This window comes from Musa acuminata, chromosome BXJ3-5, assembly GCF_036884655.1.
Source record: "Musa acuminata AAA Group cultivar baxijiao chromosome BXJ3-5, Cavendish_Baxijiao_AAA, whole genome shotgun sequence".
Lineage (NCBI taxonomy): Eukaryota > Viridiplantae > Streptophyta > Magnoliopsida > Zingiberales > Musaceae > Musa > Musa acuminata.
This window is the reverse complement of record NC_088353.1, coordinates 2,739,265-2,762,848: the sequence shown is the minus strand read 5'-3', so window position 1 is coordinate 2,762,848 and position 23,584 is coordinate 2,739,265. Positions and strand designations below refer to the sequence as shown.

Sequence of the window (23,584 nt, the reverse complement as noted above, 5' to 3'; positions counted from 1 at the left end):
CAGTGGGGGTACGGTCACCGTGGAGGTGGGAGGGAGTGGCCGTTACTTGACTTCGAATGTATCAGAAACCGCGGTCTCCGCTCCTCCGCCCTCACCCTTCCTAATTAATTCTGGGGTTCCCATTAAACCATGCCCATTTCATCGGCCGATCTCTCCGGCCGTAATCCCAGTTCCCCACCACTGATCTTAGAGGAATTCCATTCCCTTCAACCCATCAGCTCCAATCCCTGTCTCCTCCCTCTTCCTCCCTCATCGTTTCCTTCTCTCCACGCGGAATGTAGGGTGTTCTGCTCCTCTTCTTCGAATTTTTTTGGATTGAAGTTCCGGTGCTCCGAGGAATGTCTGTGTATTATGTCCAGTGAATTGGAGTGGTTGCGGACGAGGCTCTTGTTGGATCAGGTGTTGTTTCTGGATTTGTTGGATCAGGGCTTCTTTTTAGTGCTGGTGTTTTTTGTTTCATTTGTAGCTTCGAGATATTGGTTCGTTGAGGAGTAGTGGAGTAGTATATTATATCAAAACTAGACTACTGTTTCTTCTGATGTTGTCATTGTTGTTAGAAGATGCTGAGATTGGATTGTTTGACAGCTTAAGGCCCCTTTTGATTGCAGAATGATATCAGCGTGAGGACTCGAAAGGATTATTTGGTCTGCCAGTGCTCTATTCCGTAAGTTTTACTTATCTAGCATCTTGTCTAAGAATAGAAGGAGAATCGCATTGCAATTAGACAATTTGTAAGTATTGAGTTTTGTCCAATAACGATGACATATGTAAAAGTATAGCTCTGGTCATTGCACTTAGATGTAGGGTTGAAAGGGACCTTTATAGAGGTGAATAGTGATCTTGGTTTTGTGGCACCAGAGATATTCTGAGTTGGTTATCTTGCGGGCACTGATGGATTCGGCCAGAAGTTGGTTTCAGAAGTTTCAGCCAAGAGAGAAGGGTGTGACTAAAAAGAGTGAAATGGGATTATTAGATGGACTGGATGATACTGAAGAATCACCATCGGATGCTACGAGGCAAAGGGTGGCTGCTGCCAAGCAATACATAGAAAATCATTACAAGGAACAGATGAAAAATTTGCAGGAACGCAAGGAACGGTATGGCTGTAGAAAAACAATATTTTCTCCTTTGTTTTTTGCTCACTTTTTTTATTGTATTAATAAAATGGAGCTAGACAACATGTATCTCTTTTTCTTTTCTTCTTTGAATATTTAGAATTTGTTGATTGTTTTTTGAGAAAAAAACTAGTCAGGAGAAAAAAAAATTCTTGACCATCTTGGCATCAGAGGTGGTGGTCAATAGTTGATATGTAAAACATTGACTTATAAACTATAGAGTCATAAAATTGTTCTTATTTTCCACCCAGCAGTAGGAATCAAACTGTTGAATGTCATCTTCTTTAGTATTACCATGGAATGTCTAACAATAAACTGAATTCAATAACAAATAGAGAAACATACAAAATATGTTCATTGGAAGTTTGGAACACATTTTCTCTTTTGGATGTTAGTTTTATTTTTATGTATCGGTGACCTCAGGGTCTTAAGTTGCAGTTGACTGCTATTACAGCATTTACATTGATCTGAACCTTCCTATTAAGTAATGGTTAGGAGGAATTCCATAGAGCGAATTCTAGATATTGTTCTAAATTATGTTTCCTTCAAGAATCCCATTCATCTTCTTCAGCGATGATTATCATATCATCACTAATTGGATGCTTTAGAGTTTAGACAAAGGACTCAATGGTACTATATGAGTATATGTAGCCGTGGTGTGCTTATATTAGGAAGCATTAGGGCTCTTATAGAACAAAATTGATCCCTGCTGGCACTTATTTTTATAAGATGTTGAAAGTAATACAACAGTCAATTTTGAGTCGAACCGTACATGATGTCATAAGTAACACAACAATCCTTTACTAAAGCCAAAATAAAATTGCCATGTTTGTGCCTATTGGCAATGATGTCTTTGCTTAATTAAGTTCCTCTCTTTCACAAACCCACCACTCGTGGAAGTTTCCTTCTGAACTTTTTATATTAATTGGCAGTATAAAAACTATTGCAATTTAATTGGCTTTAGATGTTCCAGGTTCTTTATATTGTCCTTGTGTGCCGTATTTATATATTTTCGCTTTTATTTTTAGAGGTATTATCAACTAGTTATTTCTAATGGTTTAAAGTTTCTCTATTTTGTTCATTTTCTTTTCGTCATATTTTGTTTCACATGTATGTACCCGTTTATTACATGCTGACAAAGATTTTCTTTCTGAAATATGTGGTAACAATTACTCATATTTTTATTACAGACGTTATAATTTGGAGAGGAAACTAGCAGATGCTGATGTTTCTGAAGAAGATCAGCACAATATTTTAAAGTATTTGGAGCAGAAGGAGACAGAATACATGCGCCTTCAAAGGCATAGAATGGGGGTTGATGATTTTGAATTACTCACAATGATAGGAAAAGGTGCTTTTGGGGAGGTATACTTTTCTACAAATTTTACATGCTTTTACGACTGCACTCAAATACTCATGCTTTGAAAAATAACTACTTTCAAAATATGTACATGTCTCTTGATTTCTGACTATTTGAGAATGTCTCATTGCAGTTTAGCTGTAATATTTCATACAAGTATATTTTTTGTATGGTGGAAGCTCTTCAATTCATTGCTTTTTTATTTGGCAAATAGGCCTGTAGTGTATTGTTTGCAACTCCTGATGCAAGCACCTATTCTGTCGAAGCATAGTCGAAGTAGATTTTTTCTTGCTGCACTGATGGATTTGTGAGGCTTGCATCACTTGTGGGACAGTTTTACATTATTAGATTTTTTTTCATGTTTTTTGCCTAGTTCTTCACATTTAATTTATTTTTATAGGTAATGAATTTTCGGAATATTATGTGGATGCCATCTTTGTGCTTTCACGATCATTCATATATGACCATGGTCTTGTGCAGCTATACTTTAAGTGTTAGAGTTTTATGATGTGTGTGATTTCTGGATGAATATGAGTGCTTTTCACTTTTGAAATGTTTTGTTGAAACACGAGGAGAGGTTTTCTCCTCACAGTTGGTATCTTGAGAATGCATCTTGTTTTACTCCTTTTTTTTATAGTTGTAGTTGTGCCAGTAAATCTAGTATTCTTTATTAGTGGTTTTGAGTATCCAACCTATGGGCCACAATTATTTGGTGAACTAATAATATATATGTTTTATAAAGATTGATATTTCATGTTTATCTTCAATAATGAGTTTATGGTAAATACTTGGTTAGACTTAGATCTTTAAAGCTAGACATAAAAAGAACTCACACTGGATTAATGTTAATATGCATGAACTCACAACATTATAGAATCCACAAAATAACACATTAACTATATTAAGTAATTGTGTAATAGAGACACTTTTATATGCCATGAAAATGCTGTAAACTTTTATCGAAATATATTTCAATTAAATTGTGATCTTAAGGAGGACAAAACATAAGAATACAACCTTCATCAACAAAAGATAAGTGAGGAATATGAATTTAAGGTTCAGATTTACATTTTTTGGGAGAAAAATAAGACTTTTTTAAAATGAGCCCTAAATTGCTTAAGATTGACCTTGGGTTTGGTAAAGATCAACCTTGGGGAGGAAGATTTGAGAGTATTTGTTGAAAAATGAGGAAAGAAGGGGCTGAATATTGCTTTAAAAAGGTGGGAGAGGGACTGTTGGATCCATGAATCGAGTTGTATGCTTACCATCTGTTACCCTCGGTTCCAATAGTTAAAACTAGGCCACACACTAATAAGATAACAACAGCCTACCTAGTATGAATTGATGTCAGGCAAAAAGTATTAGTAAATGACTCAATGTACTAGTTCACAATAGACTAGAAAATACCAGGATGTACCGACCAGTATGCCTGGTTTTTTAATCCATTATCTCATGTTCATAGGTGCAAAATTGCTCAATTATGCTTCCAAAATTATCAATAGTTGTAATATATGTAAATCAATATCCTATTCTGTATGTACTCTAGTTTCTAACATCATATACTCCGAGGTAATGGAGACACGATGGTGGTGGCAATGGAGAGGAGGGGAGGCAACAGAGAAGAAAAGGAGGAAGCAGCTGTGGAGGAGGATGAGGAGGAAGATTTTCTCAAATCCTCCCATTCTTTTTTCTTTCCATTAAGAGCAATCATTAGCCCTAGCTATGAATTATGATGTTTTGGCCTAATGGTACAGATAGATTGAACAAGTGCATTTCTCACTGCCAAAAGACCAATGAAGTTGCAAAAATTGTAGATGTTGGCCAACACCCTAAAGAAATAAACACAAGGAATTCCTAGCTGGAGGCTAGCTAGACACTACCGATTAGGAGAAAAAGAAGGGACTTTCATATTGTTCGTTCTTGAAAGGAAGCCAAACTGGATCAATACTTCATCCGTTTATCAAGGACCTGGGGTTGAGGGATGCAGTAGTGGATGCGAACACAGCAAATAACATGAGAGAGAGTGCACAAGCTGGGATTATGTATTAAGGTTTTTAATTTTCTTACTTTCTTAGGATTTAAAAAAAAGGACAGGTGGTAAGCCCAAAATTGGACAATCTGTGTGTCGATTCATGCTCGGACTGGTAAGTATGATTTGGTACATACCATACCGAAAGAAATTGGATTCCTTGATGTAATCTACCATAATGAATACAATGGTGCAGTAATTATAGAAAATGAATTAACAATGAGTAATAAATGGCTGTTTATTCTAGTTTTAGTACAAGTCCTTATGACATTGATGTTGCAGCTAAATACTTTGTTTTAGTGTCCTGGTTTAGAGTTCAGACCAAGTTTGATTTAATTCATAGGTCTTTTGGACAAAGTGGATTTAAACTAAGATGTTAGTTGGATGGCTCAACCAACTTAAGTTAAATTGAATTAACCCAATTTTATTTTTGTTGGTTCAGTAATCTTTCATTCATTCTAATGGATTATCAGGTTCACATTTGACTCAACTGAAAGGGATTGGACAGTGGGTTTATGGTTTTGATCCTGGCTACTGCAAATTAGTATCAGCAGGTTAGTCAGGCTAGGCTAAGACCACATTGGTTGGCTGGTCTGGCAAACTATGTTTTTGTTTCTGTTTCTTACTCATCTCATTTCACAATCATTGCAGTAGTGTCAAGCAACCTATGATTGGTTGTCAACTCCCATCATGATAAAAAAGGAAAGAGATGTAGACCATTATGTTGGATGACATGCAACCTTGGACATCTGCAATTTTTAATGGTATTAGTGTGAAAATGTAATAGAAATGGCGAGAAAGAAAGAGACAGAGAGAATTAAAGATAAGTATTAGCTCTTCATGGGTCATTTGGTTCAACCTGGGCTATGTTTGCCCAATAATTGGCCCATAGCCCACGTTATACATATATACATATATACATTTATATGTGTGTATATATATATATATATATATATATATCCGTGCAGGCATTAAAAAATTTACTCATCACAAATTGAAAGGCATAATAACTATTAAGATAGCAGCAATCACTAAATACTTATTCTCTTTGTCTAATATCATATGATGTTCATTGTAATTGTGTTGGTTTCAGGCATAAAAAAAATTACTCATCACAAATTGAAAGGCATAAGAATCATCAAAATAACAGCAAGCACTAAATGCTTATATTCTTTGTCTAATATCATATCATATCCATTGTAATTGTGTACATGTATTTTCATGTAAGAATCATCCTGCAGGTCAGAGTCTGTAGGGAGAAAGGAACTGGTAACGTCTATGCAATGAAGAAGCTAAAGAAATCAGAGATGCTACGTCGAGGACAGGTTGAGCATGTTAAAGCTGAAAGGAATCTTCTAGCCGAGGTTGATAGCAATTGTATAGTGAAGCTATATTGTTCCTTCCAAGACGATGACTACCTGTATCTTATCATGGAATACCTACCTGGTGGGGATGTGATGACGTTGCTTATGCGGAAGGATATTCTGAATGAGGACGAGGCTAGATTCTATATTGGTGAAGCAGTTTTGGCTATTGAATCCATCCATATACACAATTATATTCACAGGTTTGTTGAATATGCTTGCAATAAGACTTAGAATTGTCGTCTTTTCTCATAAATCTAAAAGTTGTAACATTTTCTTTTGTTTATCAGGGATATAAAGCCTGATAATCTATTACTCGACAAATTTGGTCACCTAAAGCTTTCAGATTTTGGATTATGTAAGCCATTGCACTGCAGTAATTTTCCAAATTTACAAGAAAAAGATATTACTAATGGAAGGAGCTGCAGTGGGTCTTCCCACTTTGATGAACGGTCATCTTTACCAAAGCGGACACAACAAGAACAACTAGAGCACTGGCAAAGAAATAGGCGGACATTGGTGAGCTACTTATGTTGTGTATTTTTCTATCGGGACAAATTTTCATGAGTTTATATTATGATATATATTCGTGACCTAAGGTTACTAGTACTAGGCTAGAAATAGCTCTACACAGGAGTAAAGCTGCTACTGCAGTAGTACAAACAGTTTCTGCTACAGTATCAGTACAGTGTTACGTACTAAAAATCTAGCATATTGGAGCAAAGTTGTTGTTATTGCAGTAGTAATACAATACTGCTAGCACCAAGCTATCTATTGGGCCATTGAGGATGAGATGCCACTGACAAAAAAATATCGTATCAATTTTACTTTCATATACAAATTTACTGATTAAATTCTGATAAGTACATTTGTACAAGTTTGTGGTCATCTAGGACCTGACTTTTCTTATGATGCTGCCCGATATGCTCAGGCATACTCTACTGTTGGTACACCTGATTATATTGCTCCAGAAGTCCTACTGAAGAAAGGTTATGGAATGGAATGTGATTGGTATGACTTAGGTTTTTAGCATTTTGTACCAGTCCATAATACATCAGATCATTGAGTTCTATGTTCTCTAAATGTCATCTTTTCGCAGGTGGTCACTGGGAGCCATCATGTTTGAAATGCTTATAGGTTATCCTCCATTTTATTCTGATGAACCTATGGCAACATGCAGGAAGGTAGATGCTTATTTCCTGGACCTCTGTCACAATACAAATTTCAGTCTTCATGCTGGTTATGGAAAATTACTGTTTTAAAGTCAAATGTGTACATGTTACTTTTTTGTTTTCTCAAAATATATAAAGGTAACCTGATTGTTGTAGTAGATTTCAGAATTTATTTAAGAGTTGATGGTTCACATAATTCTAAATTAATTATGGCATGGAAGAATTATCTTTTGTAGCTATGTATCTGATTATTGTTGATTCCTAATTATTTGTCTTTATCATTTATGGATGTTCTCTTACCTAGGCAAGTTCTATTTAGAACTTCCACAAGTGCCATTAGCTAAATTGAGCTAGTCTTGGTCACTAGTTTCTATTTTATCCACAGCTTTTAATGTTCAAAGTCTATATTGCTTTCCGAGTTGCTGTCTTTTTCTGGAAAACAATTTGTAAAGCTTCTTTGCATCTAGGAAATTGTTACTAATATGTCATTGTTATCACATGTTCTTTTCATATTAATTTTTTCCCATTTTGATTAATTAATCAGATAGTTAACTGGCGAACACACCTGAAGTTTCCTGATGAGGCAAAGCTATCTGCTGAAGCAAAAGATCTTATTAGTAAGCTATTGTGCAATGTTGAACAACGGCTTGGTACGAAGGGTGCTGATGAAATAAAGGTTGTCTCTATGCTTCTTCTTTTTTTCCAAGGTCTAAACAAGTTTAGATGAATCTGTAGCAAGAAAACATATAGTCATGGTACTTCTACTACATCAGGCTCACCCTTGGTTTAACGGCATTGAATGGGATAATCTTTATCGAATGGAGGCTGCATTTATACCTGAAGTGAAGGATGAGTTGGATACTCAAAACTTTGAGAAGTTTGAAGAGGTATGATTGATTGTCAAAATTATTTTAATTGTTTATTTTATAAATATACTATGCACACCTTTCCCTGTCAATGTCTTGCAGTCTGGTGATCAAGTTCAGAGTTCATCTAAATCAGGCCCTTGGAGAAAGGTACCCAACCACCCATGACTCCTTGAATCTTTTAGTTTGAAATACTGATTTTTTTTACATGACTATTTAGATTCTCAATAATCTTGAATCTTTGTTGCATCATTAACTTTTTCTCTCTTTATGCTTGTAATACCCGCATTCGGATGCATACTCATTAAATTCTACATATGCATGCATGTTTTGCCTTCAAAACAATTTTGGGCATCTCCATATTGTAGATATCTTTTCTTACATGTATGCTTGTATTTATATATTATATATTTATCCCCCACTAGAGTTTGACATACATTTTCATGTGTATTTCTGTACATGAAAGTTGTTAATCCTTGTATATAATTAAGCAGATAAAGTTCTGATGAATATTGGTATTAATATCAATGCATTTCCTACTTTTTGAGACTTATGGAATAGAATCTTGCATACCAGGATTGGCATCTTTGTATGCTTGTATTGTTGCCATTGGGTATCAGTACAAGCACATGTGTGACCACATTTTACCAGGATCATTCTTGAACTGTTGTGATCAGCATATCACTCTTGTGATAATACTTACCTTGTTGGTATACTCTTCTGACATGTTGATGGCAAGAAACACGGCAACAAATTTATTGCTTATTACATACTGGTCAAACCTATTACCTGGTCTCTGCTGATAGGATCGTTGTTGAGTTTTGGTTTTGTACTGGTGGAAAAGATAGGTGCGCTATATTAACATGATATTTTGTTCCCATTTTTCTTTTACTAAAAATTATGACTCTGTTAGTCTCTCATTGACACTCAATGCATGAAGCCTAGGGCCTCTTATAGAAGTTTTAATTTTTTCATGGCAAATCAGATCCTGCCGTCCACCAGATCCTGCCTAGGGCCTCCAAGGACACTGGTTGAAACCCTTGACTAATGGCAATAAAATGCTTTCTAGCTTCTTGCTAGTTAACACATTATCACCATTAGACAAGTTAGTAAGAAAAGATTAATATTGTTTTTTTGGTGCATTTAAGAATATAATGTGTGGGAGTAGGTCTAGAAACCTTTTATCTCATTTTGATTGGCCTGAATCATACATGAAACTTCAGTTTCTCAGCAAGAGGTGAGCCAGGTCAAATATCAGCCAAAGTTATTTCGTATCAGCTTAGTGATCATGACCAATACTAGCTGATCATAGTGTTTCTTGATGGAGTTTATCATTCTTCTATTATTCTTATGGATCCCAGAGTTGATAATGTTTGATCAAATGCTGATTCTGAGGTATGTAGTGTAACAGGGTTCTAGATATGTAGGTTAGGAAACTTTAGCAATGACACAAGCCTGTTGAAGGCTTGGAGAGCAATTATATAGGATAAGTCATGACCTTGTTAGATACACAGTTTTAGGTATAGCCCAACTAAAATATGAAAGCATTTCTTCAGTTGTTACATGGTGCTTTCAACAATTTCAAGCCTATATGGAGAAACAGAAAAATTCTTCTTGGGCGATATGCTTTTCATGGCAAAATTCATTGTTATAGATGTTAACTGCCATGGTTAAGAAGAAATCAATTGACTGAGGCATTACTCCAAATCATATGGTGATATACAATCTAGACTTCCTTTATGTTAGCTCTGTAAAGTGTATCAGATATTTCAAATCTGATCTGATATATTAGTTGTACATTTGGGTAAAGCCACTCTAATCTTGTAGGTAGGACATGAGAGTGATGAACGTGAAGAATTTACATAATGATGTGCTTGATTGATACATGCAGAACCTGCTCCCTGTAGCAGTGGAGTGTACACTTGGAAGAGTTCACTGATTATGATATTGTTCTGAGTGCAAATTTTTTCTTTGTAATATTTGCTTTGACAATTTTCAAGCAATTCCTTGATGGCTTTCTTGTTTACCCTTGCAGATGCTTTCATCCAAGGATTTGAATTTTATGGGCTACACATATAAGAACTTTGAAATAGTTAATGATCATGTAGTGCCTGGAATAGGTATAACGTTCATCATCTTTTCCTTACTTTTTGGTACAAAGTAACCATTTCCTTTGGTGCCTATTATCACCTATCTTAACCCCCTGGGTAGATGCTTTTCTCTGTTCAATTCTCCTTACAATTTTCTAGTGATCTGAATCATGCTCTATAAATGTTTTTTAACTATCATTTTGAAACACAAGGGACAAAGTATATGTGCAGTTGGAAATCCTCACAAAAGCAGGGAGGAATATAATTGATATGTAGAAGTTTATATTACTATTCCTTTAACTGGACATCATGCTTGCTCAACCAAGCATGGTGCCATTCTTGATGAGATACAGCAGATCTTTTTCGGAGACAAGGGCTATTTGGCTTCAGCATGCCTTTTAAATAGGGGGAACAATGTAAGGTAATAGAATCCTATCACATAAACTGGTCAAATGTGGGTGATGGTTTAGGGGTGGACTGAGTCTGTCATTTGATGGATTTTAGAATGATAAAAAAAGGTAATTATACCTTGAACTGATTCCAAGTTGTTACAGACTTGAACTATGATGCTATGTGAAATGCAGAATTTTGATCAAAATTATTTGAGCCCTTATACTTTGTGGCTTATCTCTCTTATATTATGTTTTTTTTCTTTCTTTGAGGAAGCTTGACAATGTCTTTACTGATTCATGTGTTGGGAAAAATGATGAATCATTTGCATTTTCATTGTCTCATGCCAAACAAGTACATCTGATCCATCCACCATTCAGGTGAGGGCCACTCTTCTCCAAACATGTGGTTAGCAAAATAGTTATTAACTTCTTTTTACCAATTTAATAATGGCATTTTACTATGCAGGAAGTGAATAAGATGATTGTCAGGATCTTAAAAAAGTGTAAAGTTCCACTTTAGGCTAAAAGAGAGGGAGATTTCCAATAATTAGAACAGTATGGTATTTCTGCAGTTTGGTGTATCAGGATTACTGAAATTAATTATAGTTGCAAATAATCTGTGTGGTCATTTTTAGCTAACACATAGTACTTCTTTGTCTTCTCATCATGGAATTGTAGTTCTTAATGATAAAAATCATTAGTGGTTGTCTGATTTAGCCTGAATATACCGCTCGGTACACCTGGGTGTACCGAGCGGTATACCGTACCGTACCGATACCGAGCCCAGGTCGAAACTCCGGTACGGTACGGTATTGCGAACCTTGGTTTGAGGATCTTTTTTTTTCATATGGAGGTCCATTTATGATGGCCTTTAGCCATAAATATTTATGGTAGATGCTGCTAAAACCAGAGTTGCAATAAAGATGGCTGGGTAAAGATGATTCTCTTGTTTATTGGTTATATGGTGCTTTTCGGCATCACCTCTGGAATTCCTAACTACACTCAGTTTTGAATTATTGAATACTGAAACTTTGAATAATGTACAGTCCTAAACCATCACCTACTAGGATAAGTTGTTATCCTGACATGTTGTACTACTCATAGATCCAAATCATCATTTTACTAAGATACTCTGTTGGGCTGCCATATGTTTTTCTTCTAGCATAGATCAGTGAGTTCCTGTTGTCTTGTATTTAGCTCTACCAGATAGTTCCTTCCTGGAATATATTTTGTTAGCAAAATTCCTTTTAAAGTTAATAAGCAACATATTTGTGTTTATACATATAAATACATTACGAAAAGTTTCTGACCAGTCATCTCATTTCCTTATCAGCTGAATTGAAGAAGAAGGACAAATTGAAGAGGCCAAGTATCAAATCACTTTTTGGTAATCCTCTTTTCCCTTTGCTTCCTTCCAGTTGTTTGTTTAGACAAAGAAAGTCACTTCTTATTTGGCTTTTTCAAGAGATGTTATCTGTATTCCAGGAAAAGTTGACGATTATACAAGTGCCTTTATAGTTAGAAGTTAGAACTTCCTCACCACCATCTGCAGCATCATACATGATAATTCATACTTTCATGGTTATATACCTTTTAGGAAACATTTAGATATACAAAACTACATATCTAAAGCTCTTTTTGAAGTACAAGATGATGAGAGAAATATTAGACATAAAGAGAATGGCCCATGTTTGAAACTTTTGGATTTCACCTTCCACGTTTTGATATCATGGGTCAGGTTTTTGCTGTAACAAAGTAACTTCACCTGAGAGAACAAAAAAGATGATGGATACTATATTGCTTTTTAACATGTTTCCTGGCATTTAGAGAAGAAAACCTGGAATTGTTGTTTCTATTAAAGTATGTGCCATAAAGGATATTTTGGACTACATGAATGTGCATAAGGCTTCTCATCTTATAAACGAAACGATTCCAAGCGTTAGAGAAACCTGTCATTTGTTATGATCTATTTGGACAAACTGCAGTAGAGTTAGGTTTTAGAAACTGGAAAATCTGAGGTTCTGATATTAGTGACCGTGCTACTAATCCATAGTTGAAGAAGGTCAAATATCTTTATAGTAAATATAAGGAAGCCTTTATTTTCCTCCTCTCTATTTGGAGGGCTTCATCTCTTTCTTATATGATGAATCTGTGGCTTATGATTTCCATGACATGTATAAACGGGAACAAACAGCTGGTGGTGAATACTCAAAGTCTAAATTCAACTATAATTTCTACGAGTGTTTCAGGCATATAAACCATTAGAAAATATTACGGAGAAAAGTGTTATGTTGAAAAATATATGTTGATTGCCATGCACAACTACTACATATAAGCCATAGGCAAATATCACAGAGATAAGTTTTACATTGAAAAATTATTGATTGCCATGCACACTTGCTACATTAAACAATTCCGCTATCAGAATTCTTGAAGTAATAATTTTGGTCCATTTACAGAATCTATCATCAAATCATACTGAATAGTGCAAATATAGGGCTTAATATTTTTTAACTAAAACTTCTTTAATTTGTTAGCAAATATTAGTCACCTTAAAGAGATTTTCTGACTATGTATTGCTTATTAACTCAAAAAAGGAGCTTTATCCACTTATCTGGTACCTCTCAACTTAACGTACATGTTTCATCCTCAGAGGCAGAAGACCAGCTTGATGAATCCATTAGACGGAGCTTTGAAAATGCTTTACCCAACCAACTGGAACACTCAAAAAGTCAGGGATCATCTTCTCCGTAAATGTCATTGATTAATATCAGCAATCATGGAAGCTCATCTTTTACACAAATCACATTGATCTCCAAATGCATTGTGATCGAAATCTAGCAATCAAGTGCTTCCAAGCATCATAATTCTCTCAGGTGCAACTGCTGCTTAATCAGAAATTGCTGCATGCAGCAAGTTTTTAGGCTGAAGCAGGAACAAGTGAGAGAGTGAATTCTACTGCTTCGGAGAGATTGTTCATGACTGGTCCAGGCTCTTCGTGATCTCCTTTTTCTTGTAAAGAATTGCTTTTGTTATTTTTCATCAAGTTCGGCTGCTTCTTTTTGTAATTTTTAATGGTCTATATTTTTTTTTTCAAATTTTACTCCTTCCATTCAAACACATATATCATGTCACTCAAGCTCACAAGATTCAAACTTATAACCCTTAAACTGCAGATATTGCTTCTTAACCATCGAGATATCTCATCAGAGATTGATGGTCTGTATTTGATCCAGAAAAAAATTGTACAAAACTAGTTATGGTATGCGGAAACTGTTCATCAATCATTTTGTTCTGACAAAGTGGATGGTCTTTTTTTTCTTGTTTTTGACAGTATCACTTGTGGATTGATGGAGGTTGCTGCATGGATGCTGCAAGTCATGTCTGTTTGCAGTCTGAAGAATAAAATTCTGGGAATCTGAAACTCCTAGGTAATTTTAATCTTGGAGATGCTAATGCATTCTTTAATATTCTTGCTTTCATCCACAGATCTATCATCCTTTGCAAATTTTCCTGTTGAACATAGATGAAACCTGAGCATCCAAAATGTAGGTCTATGTGAAATGTACCATCATATATATTGTTGTTTAACTATGATTGCATGCAATACTATGACTTGATTGTCATTGTAAAATCATATTTATGGGAATATCAGGACATGATTTATATATATTTTTGTATGTTCTTAACTACTTGTGTGCAATAAATCATGCCCTGATATTCCCATAAATATGATTTTACAATGACAATCAAGCCATAGTATGGTATGCAATCATAGTTAAACAACAATATATATATTTACACACATACTAATTGCAAAGGACAGACATATAAAAACCCAGAAACAATGCAAAAATAATTTAAAAGCACTAAATCATGCCAAAAATTATGAGACTGAAGGGATTAGGATTGACCTCAATCACTTTATACTTGATAAGTCAACTACATTTTAATTTTATTAGATAATATATTAAAGATACTTTCAGATAAACTGACTCCAATAATATGCACATGACCATAGTTAGGATATAAATCAAATTACATTCGAACAAACATAAACTGCAGCAAATCCATATAGTCTTTCAATTCAGAACTCAATTTTTTATTGCATGTTTTCTTGCCTTTCAGCAAAGTTTTTGTTCACTGTCCATTGTACAGTTTTTTTTCCTGGTATATTTATGGACACTCACTTGTAATTGGCAAAAGTCTTTAAGTTTTTCTGCTACAGCAATCTATTTGAATTATACCTATTATATGGTACACTTTTATGATTCAGGGCATGAACACAACATAAGCTAAATGGAAACTATTCATCCAACTTAACAATTACAAAAGTAGCAACAACCAGTCAAGCGACAGATTGCATTGGATTAGATGATCCTCCTACCTACCAATGATTAATTAATCATTGCTCACATGATATTATAGCAAGAGATCAGAGAAGGAAGATACCACATTCAGTTCTTTATCATTCCACTTCTTACACCCTTCCAAGATTGCCTCATGCAGGCCTCTTCTGGTGCTACTCTAAGCCCCTTCTTTTTAATGAAAACAGAGCAATCAAGCATGTGATGATGACTTCAGTGCATGGTCCATATCTCAATAAGAAATTTAGTGAAATAGGAAACTTTCTCCAATAATAGTTTGGTAGCTCTCTGAAAAGACCTCATAATTTAGTTTTCCTCTTTGAATGTTCTCACTTGTTTGTATTAGGTATTTTACTTGGTTAGCTATATGATACAAAACCCTAATTTGCTTAAAGTTTAAAGTAGATGCTGATGTCAGTTCTTCTGGATGAATTCCACAACTGGTTGGAATTGATAGAAGGGAATCTATACAATTACAATAAAATAATGGCTATCATTATCATGAAGTGAAATAAATTGATTGCACTAAAGTAGTTCTAACTAATATAGGCTTTAAGATAGCCATAGCTCTAATAAGATTTTGGAACTAAACATATTGTTATATTTATTAATCAATAATATTAGGTCCAATGTAAAATATCAATGTAAGATGACCCTATGTTTTAAGTGTTTTGAAAAAAGTTTTTGGTTGGACTAAGTTGAGTCTCTTTATGTTAAATCAATTAGCTTGTCAACTATCTATTATATCCAAAAGGATGATTTTTTTGTAGTTTATAACTACTTTTTGCCCAACAACAATACTCTAATTAGGCAATGAAAATGAAAAGAATGTTTTTTTTATAATTTTATAACCACTTTTTTCAGATGAGATAAAATTTTTAATTGATTGTGATTTCCTTCTCTCTTTTTTTCCCCATTCATTTTCGAGCATGATTGTAAATAAAAATCCTCATGGATTGAGACTATTTCTCTTGCATTTAAATCCAATTTTTCTGAAGTTTATTATATTGGTCCAAAATTGACAATAAGATTGATGTTATATTTGTTACTAGTACATCTTATACTTCTTTAGGTACTTCTTCCCCTTAAGAAATATAAAAAAAAATGAAAAATTATTTATCTCCAATTAAATTTAAGTATAGCATAAACATCGTTACAAATATTAAAAACTTATAGATCGAATATTGTGGTTAATTTTTGTCAATTGTTTACAAGTATAATATAGTTGAAATTCAAATTGACTCATCAGTACCTTTTGTTTAAATAATATTGAGTTCAAATAATTGATGATAGTAATAAAAGGTATTTTAGATATATTTAAAAGTATGATTATCTTATATATTCAATTACAACTAAAAAGCATTATTAGACTACTTATCAATGATTGAAAGCTTGTTATTTTATTCAAATTTTTTAAAGATGTCAATTAACATCTTTGCATACAGAAAAAAGGAAAAAGAACTTACTGAAACAAAACCTTAGTTTGACATTGAAAGGAGGCAATTAATATAAATGTCATGAACATATGCCAACATACATTGCATGTGATCCAACGTTGAAATGTGGCTTCAACTTGCATTCACAATTACAGTGTTCTCCATGTGCATCCAACCTACCAATCCTTTCATTGAACTGTAACATTATATTTTATTATGATCTTAGTCATGTTCATGTTCATCTTCAATTCATAAACTCATTGCGTGAAAAGAGAGGACATGGCATCAAGATCAGGTAGGAATTAGGTCATATCTATGACATGCTCATTCATACGCGCATGAAACATCTTTAAAGATGTTATGACAATAATCAATTGTCATTACTTAGACATGAGAGAAGAATTGGGAGGTGGGTCTATTCGACTCACCATAGTTGATTTCTAGTAGATACTCTAGTTGGATTTGGGTTCGGATCAAATGAGACAATCTATCAGTATAATTCTTTTACCATTATTTTTTTATATCCATAAATATCATTCTCACTGACTGAATCTAAGATAGATTCAAGTATGTGAATATTCACGTATCGAATCCAAGATGGATTTATGTAAGTACCCAATTTAGTTTGACTATTTGGATAGTCATTTGAGTTTGAATTTAAATATGATAAAATTTTCATAATGATATAATTATAATAATATCAATGAAAAAAATACATAGATTATAATCCTAACCTTTTTATGAGAGAGAGAAAATTTTAATTTTGAATAAATTAAGGGGTCACTCATCATCCTTTCCTTCCTTAAAACAGTGAATTAAGTTAGAAGAACCCTTAATCATCACATACAATTGCTGTCCTCCCCATTAATAATATTGGGCTTAACACCAAAAAAAAAAAATCATCCGTAGCTATTAAATAATTCAAATTAAAGCTATTAAAATTCTGAAGTAGTCTCAATGTTCTTACCATTAATAATTATTTCAAAGGGCAGGGCATTTTATAAATTCAACTTTATGCCTCTATTTTAATGCTCAGTCGATAGAGAGAAAATAAGAACGTATCAAAGCTTTTTATATAATATATAAGTTAAATTTGACTTTAGAGAACACACACAGAGAGAGAGAGAGAGAGAGACAGAGCGAGAGAGAGAGAGAGAGAGAGAGAGAGATTTACCGGTGATGGATAGGAGTAGTAGGAGAAGCCATGTTGTGAAGGCACCGCCTGCATCTGTTCCCTCCATTTCCCATCTCTCTTTCTTCCCGTCTTTCCTCGCGTGCTCTGTCAAAAAGGGAAGAGGAAGAAGGTAAAAAGCAGAGAATCCCGCCTACTGCTGCTGAGAAGACCTCCATCCATCCATTCTGAAGCTGCAGAAAAAGGAAGACCGACCAAGTGAAGTGAAAGGGAGTAGGAACGCATGCAGGCCGCCTTCTGCTGCCATCTTTTTTTGGAATGGTGGAGTCCGGTTTGGTCGTTACCACCGCACCCCCTTGCCGCTGTTTAGCTCGCAACAGTTGCGCGACACCTCCCCCTCTCATGTCATATATAAGGACTTGTCCTTGTCCCCAACAACAATGACGAGCATGAAGCAAGAAGAATAGAGAAGGCCCAAGGAATATGGGGAGAGAAGGGGGAGAGGGGGTGCCCGCTGCCGACGAGATGATGGTCACAATGCGCCTGGTGAAGAAGAAGAAGAAGAAGAAGAAGAAGAAGAAGAAGAAGATGGGCGGTGTCGTCGAGAACAAGGAAGGCAAAGGGGAGGAGGAAGAGGAGGAGCCGAGCATCCACACCGACAAGCTTAGCTACGAGATGTTCTCCGTCATGGAGGACAAGTTCCTCTTTGGCTGCGACGACCACGAGCTCTGGGTCCCAAAGGCGCCTCCTTTGCCTTCCCCCGTCAAGAGCCAGAGGGGCAAGGTCTGCGTGCTCTGCATCGACGGTGGCGGCGGCGGTGGGATGCGCGGCATCCTGTCAGGGAAGGCCCTTGCGTACCTTGAGCAGGCCATCAGGTCCAGGTCCGGCAACACCGACGCTCGGATTTCCGATTACTTCGACGTCGCAGCCGGTACCGGCGTCGGAGGCGTCTTCGCTGCCATGCTCTTCGCTACCCGCGACGGCGCCCGCCCGATCTTCCACGCCGACGATACCTGGCGTTTGCTAGCCGACCATGGCAAAATCCTCTTCCCAAAGGATTCGCCTTATGCCTGCTCGTCCTCCCGTAGCTTCTTCCGCCGCATCTTCCGAGGCGGGGAAGAAGGGAGAACCGCGGCGGCGGCGACAGCAGCGATGGAGAAGGTCATGAAGGAGGCGTTCGGGGAGAGATTGACGCTGCGCGACACGGTGAAACCGGTGCTTATCCCATGCTACGACCTGCGCAGCTCCGCGCCGCTCGTGTTTTCGCGCGCAGACGCATTGGAGAGCGAGAGCTTCGACTTCCGGCTGTGGGAAGCGTGCCGGGCGACGTGTGCGGAGCCGGGCCGGTTCGAGCCAGCGGAGATACGGTCGGTGGACCGCGCCACCGCCTGCGTCGGCATCGACGGCGGTCTAGCGATGAGCAACCCGGCAGCAGCGGCCATCACCCACGTCCTCCACAACAAGAAGGAGTTCCCCTTCGTCCGAGGCGTCGAGGACATCATGGTCCTCTCCCTCGGCTGCGGTGCCTCCACCGTGCCGGAACTGGAGCGGTTGCGGCGGTGGAGCGCCAAGGAGTGGGCCCGGCCAGTCGCCCGGATCGCTGCCGACAGCGCCGCCGACCTGGTGGACCAAGCCGTGGCGCTCGCCTTCGGCCAGTGCAGGAGCTCCAACTACGTGCGCATTCAGGTACTCTCTTCCGACACCCCAGATGCCAACGTCCCGTGCGCCATACAACGGCTGTGGGGATGCCCTGTTCTGCCTTGATCTCTTAATGGTAGAACACAAGCGTTCTCTCTCCTCTACATCGATGTGTGTTTGCTTGGGTGGGGAAGGGACACGAGGAGGCAGTGGTGGTGGTGGACTTGTTTTCGTCTGTCAAAAGGACAAGCGGCTGTCGGCGGACGCACTGCCACCATTTCTGCTTTTCTAACAGGGTCAGGGTGGTGGCGGTGGCAGTGGGCAGAGCACAGCCTGCTGCGTTATTGCTGTGGCATCGGCTTTAAGTGGATGTTTCCCAACATCACCAACAGGGCTCGCCCCCGTCTCGGTCCCCTCCTCAGCCTTTCCACCGCTCTTTGTTTCTTTCTTTAGCTTCTTCTTCTCAAATTGGAAAGAGGGTTTCCTTCGTTCATGCTTTGAGGTAAACATGGCAGGCGAACCCTTCAAGCATGGGGAGAGGTGGTGTGGACGTGGACTGCGATCCGAGCCCTGCAAATGCGAAGGTATTGTTGGAGGCAGCTGAAGAGATGCTGAAGCAGCAGAACGTGGAGTCGGTGCTGTTTAGTGGCAGGAGGATCGGAGAGCAAACCAACATGGAAAGGCTGGATTGGTTTGCAGGGGAGCTCGAGCTGGAGCACCGCCGGCGGAGCTGCAGAGTAGTAGCTCCCACCATCGCATTCAAGCAAGCAGCTTCCACGTCCACCTAGACTTGGATTAAGCTACGAGTAAGAACTAATCATCATCATCATCATCATCTTCTTCTTCTTCTGCCATTGTTGTGTTGCTATGCAGTGTTCACCTGACGATTGATAGAGTGGCTATTCCTTGCTAAAAATATTTTGAATTGATACTCGAAGAAATTATTTTGAATGTAAGAGAAACTGCCTGCACTTCAAGAAAAATAATACTTCAAGAAAGTTTTTTGAATCGATAGCAATCTTCCTTGTACCTTTAGGATGATTCTTTCTTCACTCTGTCGTTCACAGATGAATGAATCTCTTCACTGACACATACAAGAAAGAAAATAATAATAATTCATGGGTTGCTTTCTTCAAAAAGTCTGTGTCGAGAGCCATGTTAAACATGAGTGATCTACGATTGCATGGGCTCTGAATGAAGAACATAAAGAACAGAGATGCAATCATGGTCTCTTTGTGGCCATCCCAAGCTCCTCATGTGGGACAAGGAATTATGAATCCTTGTGTGTTCATGAATGGTGCTCAGCTGTAGTGTGTGCCTATAAACCTTCTGAACAATCACAACTTTGGATCATCTGCTGTTTCAATTTGGTTATGTTGGTGAATTTTTTGTGAGATTGAACTAATTCACAGTTTCATCAAATTTAGATCAGTAGGCATGGTGGAGCTATTCATCACACAAAGTTGTTGCTGCTAAGAACTCATAAAAGCATTGGTTGTAAGGTTGAAGTCACTCATTTATATCTAAGGCTGCAATCATGGAGAGTGTGGCACCTCTATAGTTAATCTTGGGGAATTTATATAAGAATTATAGTGCTATTTTCTGAATGACTTTCTTCTCCTTAACATAAATTTTATAAAGGGATCAAAAGTTTGTTGATCTAACAAGCAAATAATCAAATGTCCAAATATACTTATTAATGTCCCTACTGATCAAAAGTTTGGTGTCATCTAATAAGTCAGCATTTCTTTGAAAAGAATTATCTATTTTGAATGGGCCCATAAGGTAAGGTAGAGCATGACTCTTGATACTTATAAAACCTTAATTTTACTATTTCTCATATAGTAAGATTGAATTTGATTATCAACATGATTACTATAAATATATTAAAATATTTATAGGTTGCTAAGCATGATATATCAATGTTTGAAGCAGTGTCTGACGTACCGAAGCGTACCGGTCGTACCGGGCGGTACGTACCGGTCCGCCAGGTACTCGATACGCGGACCATTCTGTATCACTACAGTGCTACAGTAGATATACAAATTATTGCTGTAGTGCTACAGTATGTGGTTTTGTTCAAGATGCGAATGACTTTATACTCTACTCTTGTTGCTCGTGTGTATTTGTCTTGCCCTAAGATTTCATGATAAAATGTTAGAAAATCATATTCTTATCTTTTTCTTACCTTCATATCGTCCTTTATACAATGTCTAACCAACTAAGTCTAGTAAAAATACCCAACCCATTTTGTTCGGATAAAAAATATTTATCTCACTCTTATCAAAGGAAGTATGCTTAATCCTTTTTAGACAATAAATAATCGATCCATTCTCGTCAAAAGAAAATTGTATGACCTATTCTCTTTGGGAAAAAATATATCCACTCTTAGGTAAAAGATATTTAACCCACTCTCGTAGAGCAAATGAATATCCAAATTATTTTGATTGAGAAAAAAAAAATTGACCCATCCTGTTCGGGTCAAAATACTTGACTTACTCTTACATAAAAAAATATCGTCTTAAACAAAAATGTTTAACCTACTTTGATCAGAAAAAGATGCTCGATCCCTAACATATTATGATCGAACATATTGCTCGATCTACTAGATCAAGTCAATCAATCTATCGTAACGAAGTAAAAAGATTAACATGGTTGATACGTCTTAATTAGACAAAGTATCTCCCCATAACTTATATATTTGTCAAGAATATAAGAATCTAAAGTGTACACTAATTGGACAACGCATCTATTTGAATTTGACGTGTTCGTCCAAAATAAAATATCTAAAATGCCCCTACACTTATACATATACGAAATATAGAAGTATCCATAGCATTTGATTTGTTTTAATTAGATAAAACAACTTCTTGTATACGGTATATTTGTTCAAGATATCAATTTGTCCTAATTAGATAAAATATCACTCATGATTATGTTATAGTTATCAAAGCGTTCAATGCAATATAATAGTATAAATTATCCCTATGCTTAATATATCTATTTGGATGAAAGTATCATAAGTATATTTTATTTATAAAAATTTATATAGATAATAATTATCAAATTCTCACGATAAATATTATATTTCGATACGGAGGAATATTGATTCTGAAGCACAATGAGATATAACTAATATAATACTTACCCATAGTAATCGAAACAATATACCAAGTCCAATTAGGAGTGTCATATTATTATGACATCTAAATGGAATTTTCTTCATTAAAATACTTAGTCTTTCACAAAACTTACATTTGTCCCGCTGTGTGAAGCTTCGAACATTTTGCCCTCTTTTAACTTAAATTTCCTTCTCTTACGTTTCTTTCTTTTCTTATCACGTGCATTACACGTGGGTCAGTTCTATGGTGTCCACCTCCCTAGCCATTAAAATGGTCGACTCGAGCCTCGGTGAAGAAGCTGCAAGAGATCGATGCCTTTCTTCAACCTCTCGATCCGCTATCCCGCTCTTTCTCTGTTTCCACTCTGCGATTCCTCTTCTGGTCATCTCGAGAAGTTCCACCAGCTCCACTCCGGATCGCTTAGCACGCGAGGTCGAGGAGGGTCCAGACTTCTCTAACCGTGCCCTAACTTTGAAGTCTAGGCGGAGGTCTTTGGAGGTGTCATCGCGGAGATGGACATGGAGCTGGAGCCGCGAACGAAAGCGTTGGCGTACAAGATTAAGGCGACGTCCCGCGAATCCCCAGCCCAGAAGGCGGCCAACGTCTTTGACCCGGACCTCCGCACTCACTGGTCCACCGGCACCAACACGAAGGAGTGGATCCTACTCGAGCTTGACGTACTCCTCTCTTCTTATCCTTTCTTGCTCGCATAGAAGAGAAACAATCCCTTGAACTTGATGTGGCATTTTTTTTGGGTCTAATTTGTCTTGATATTTTGAGTCCTACGACGAGATATGCGCTATCGTTCAATAATGAAACGGAGGAAGTGGCTACAGATGTAGGTTCCAGGAGCATCACTGTTTGTGCAAATTAATCGCTGATTATCTTGCTTTGCCGACTTCCTCAATGTCCATTCTCTTCATTACTATCTGCAGATGGGGCAATATCGGTGCTATTTATAGTGGTTGAATGAATTAGAGTTTCCTTATTCCCATATTCTGGATGAGGCCTACATCTGTAAGAGAGATTTCTAGAGCGTGTCTGATATTTAGCCAATGATGTGGTTTCATTGGATGCGTATGTGGTACATCTGGTGCGAGAACAAGTGCTCTAAGTATGATCCGTAGGAACCGTAGTGAGTGAGTTTCTCATTTCTCCTTTCTCTTCCACTATTTTCATAGAAAAGAGAAAAACCTTTACCCATGTGCTTGTCTTGCGTCACTTTTTGCACAGGACTTATGATTGTTTTTCTTCAGTATATAGTCTTTTTTTTTCCCTCAAATTCTGTGCTTGGATCCCTGTTTGAACAAGAGTCTGATGTCACTATCCTGCAATGATTGCTGCATCTCTTAGCCATTTGAGGTTGGATGAGTGGATCTTTTTCTGTATTTGATTTTGTTAAGAACCATTTCTTGACTTGAAAATTGTGATCATGTTTTTTCTTCCTTGTGATTTTTATCGAAGCCTTGTTTAGTCTTTCCCCTTATGGTAATTCAAACTC

At 37.0% G+C, this 23,584-nt stretch overlaps 3 protein-coding genes across 21 annotated transcripts in view; all 3 read left to right on the top strand.

The window, feature by feature from the left end:
- The first annotated feature begins 665 nt into the window (after window positions 1-665).
- Window positions 666-13,727, top strand: LOC135637802 (uncharacterized). Its single transcript, XM_065150603.1, has 13 exons — window positions 666-1,097; window positions 2,306-2,480; window positions 5,746-6,071; window positions 6,159-6,387; window positions 6,800-6,879; window positions 6,968-7,052; window positions 7,585-7,716; window positions 7,814-7,927; window positions 8,009-8,056; window positions 9,942-10,026; window positions 11,722-11,775; window positions 12,039-12,048; window positions 13,028-13,727. The coding sequence occupies exons 1-13, from the start codon at window positions 892-894 to the stop codon at window positions 13,140-13,142; spliced, it is 1,659 nt and encodes a 552-aa protein (XP_065006675.1). The 5' UTR covers window positions 666-891; the 3' UTR covers window positions 13,143-13,727.
- Window positions 13,728-17,371: 3,644 nt separating this feature from the next.
- Window positions 17,372-19,994, top strand: LOC135638838 (patatin-like protein 6). The gene is made up of 2 exons (XM_065152308.1): window positions 17,372-19,009; window positions 19,477-19,994. Exons 1-2 carry the CDS (start codon window positions 17,807-17,809, stop codon window positions 19,747-19,749), a joined length of 1,476 nt encoding a protein of 491 aa, XP_065008380.1. The 5' UTR covers window positions 17,372-17,806; the 3' UTR covers window positions 19,750-19,994.
- A 2,367-nt stretch (window positions 19,995-22,361) lies between these two features.
- LOC103983860 (uncharacterized) overlaps window positions 22,362-23,584 on the top strand; it is a 38,333-nt gene continuing 37,110 nt past the window's right edge. For 13 of the 19 annotated variants that reach the window (XR_010496756.1, XR_010496747.1, XR_010496746.1 and 10 more), the window contains exon 1: window positions 22,363-22,760. Coding sequence is in view for 2 of the 19 variants with exons in the window: in XM_065152305.1 (XP_065008377.1) it covers window positions 22,596-22,760 (165 nt within the window). In the remaining 17 variants the exon portion in view is untranslated. Of the gene's footprint in view, window positions 22,761-22,784; window positions 23,223-23,584 lie in introns of those variants that run through there. The other 6 variants (XR_010496761.1, XR_010496762.1, XM_065152306.1 and 3 more) reach the window with 3 other exon arrangements.

Bases quoted from the DNA above. Each gene is read 5' to 3' on its own strand.
- LOC135637802 (XM_065150603.1), top strand. From the start codon at position 892: ATGGATTCGGCCAGAAGTTGGTTTCAGAAGTTTCAGCCAAGAGAGAAG. The intron at 1,098-2,305 runs GTATGGCTGTAG...TTTTTATTACAG, and splicing joins TTGCAGGAACGCAAGGAACG to ACGTTATAATTTGGAGAGGA. The intron at 6,072-6,158 runs GTTTGTTGAATA...TTTGTTTATCAG, and splicing joins ATACACAATTATATTCACAG to GGATATAAAGCCTGATAATC.
- LOC135638838 (XM_065152308.1), top strand. From the start codon at position 17,807: ATGGGGAGAGAAGGGGGAGAGGGGGTGCCCGCTGCCGACGAGATGATG. The intron at 19,010-19,476 runs GTACTCTCTTCC...TAAACATGGCAG, and splicing joins CCAACTACGTGCGCATTCAG to GCGAACCCTTCAAGCATGGG.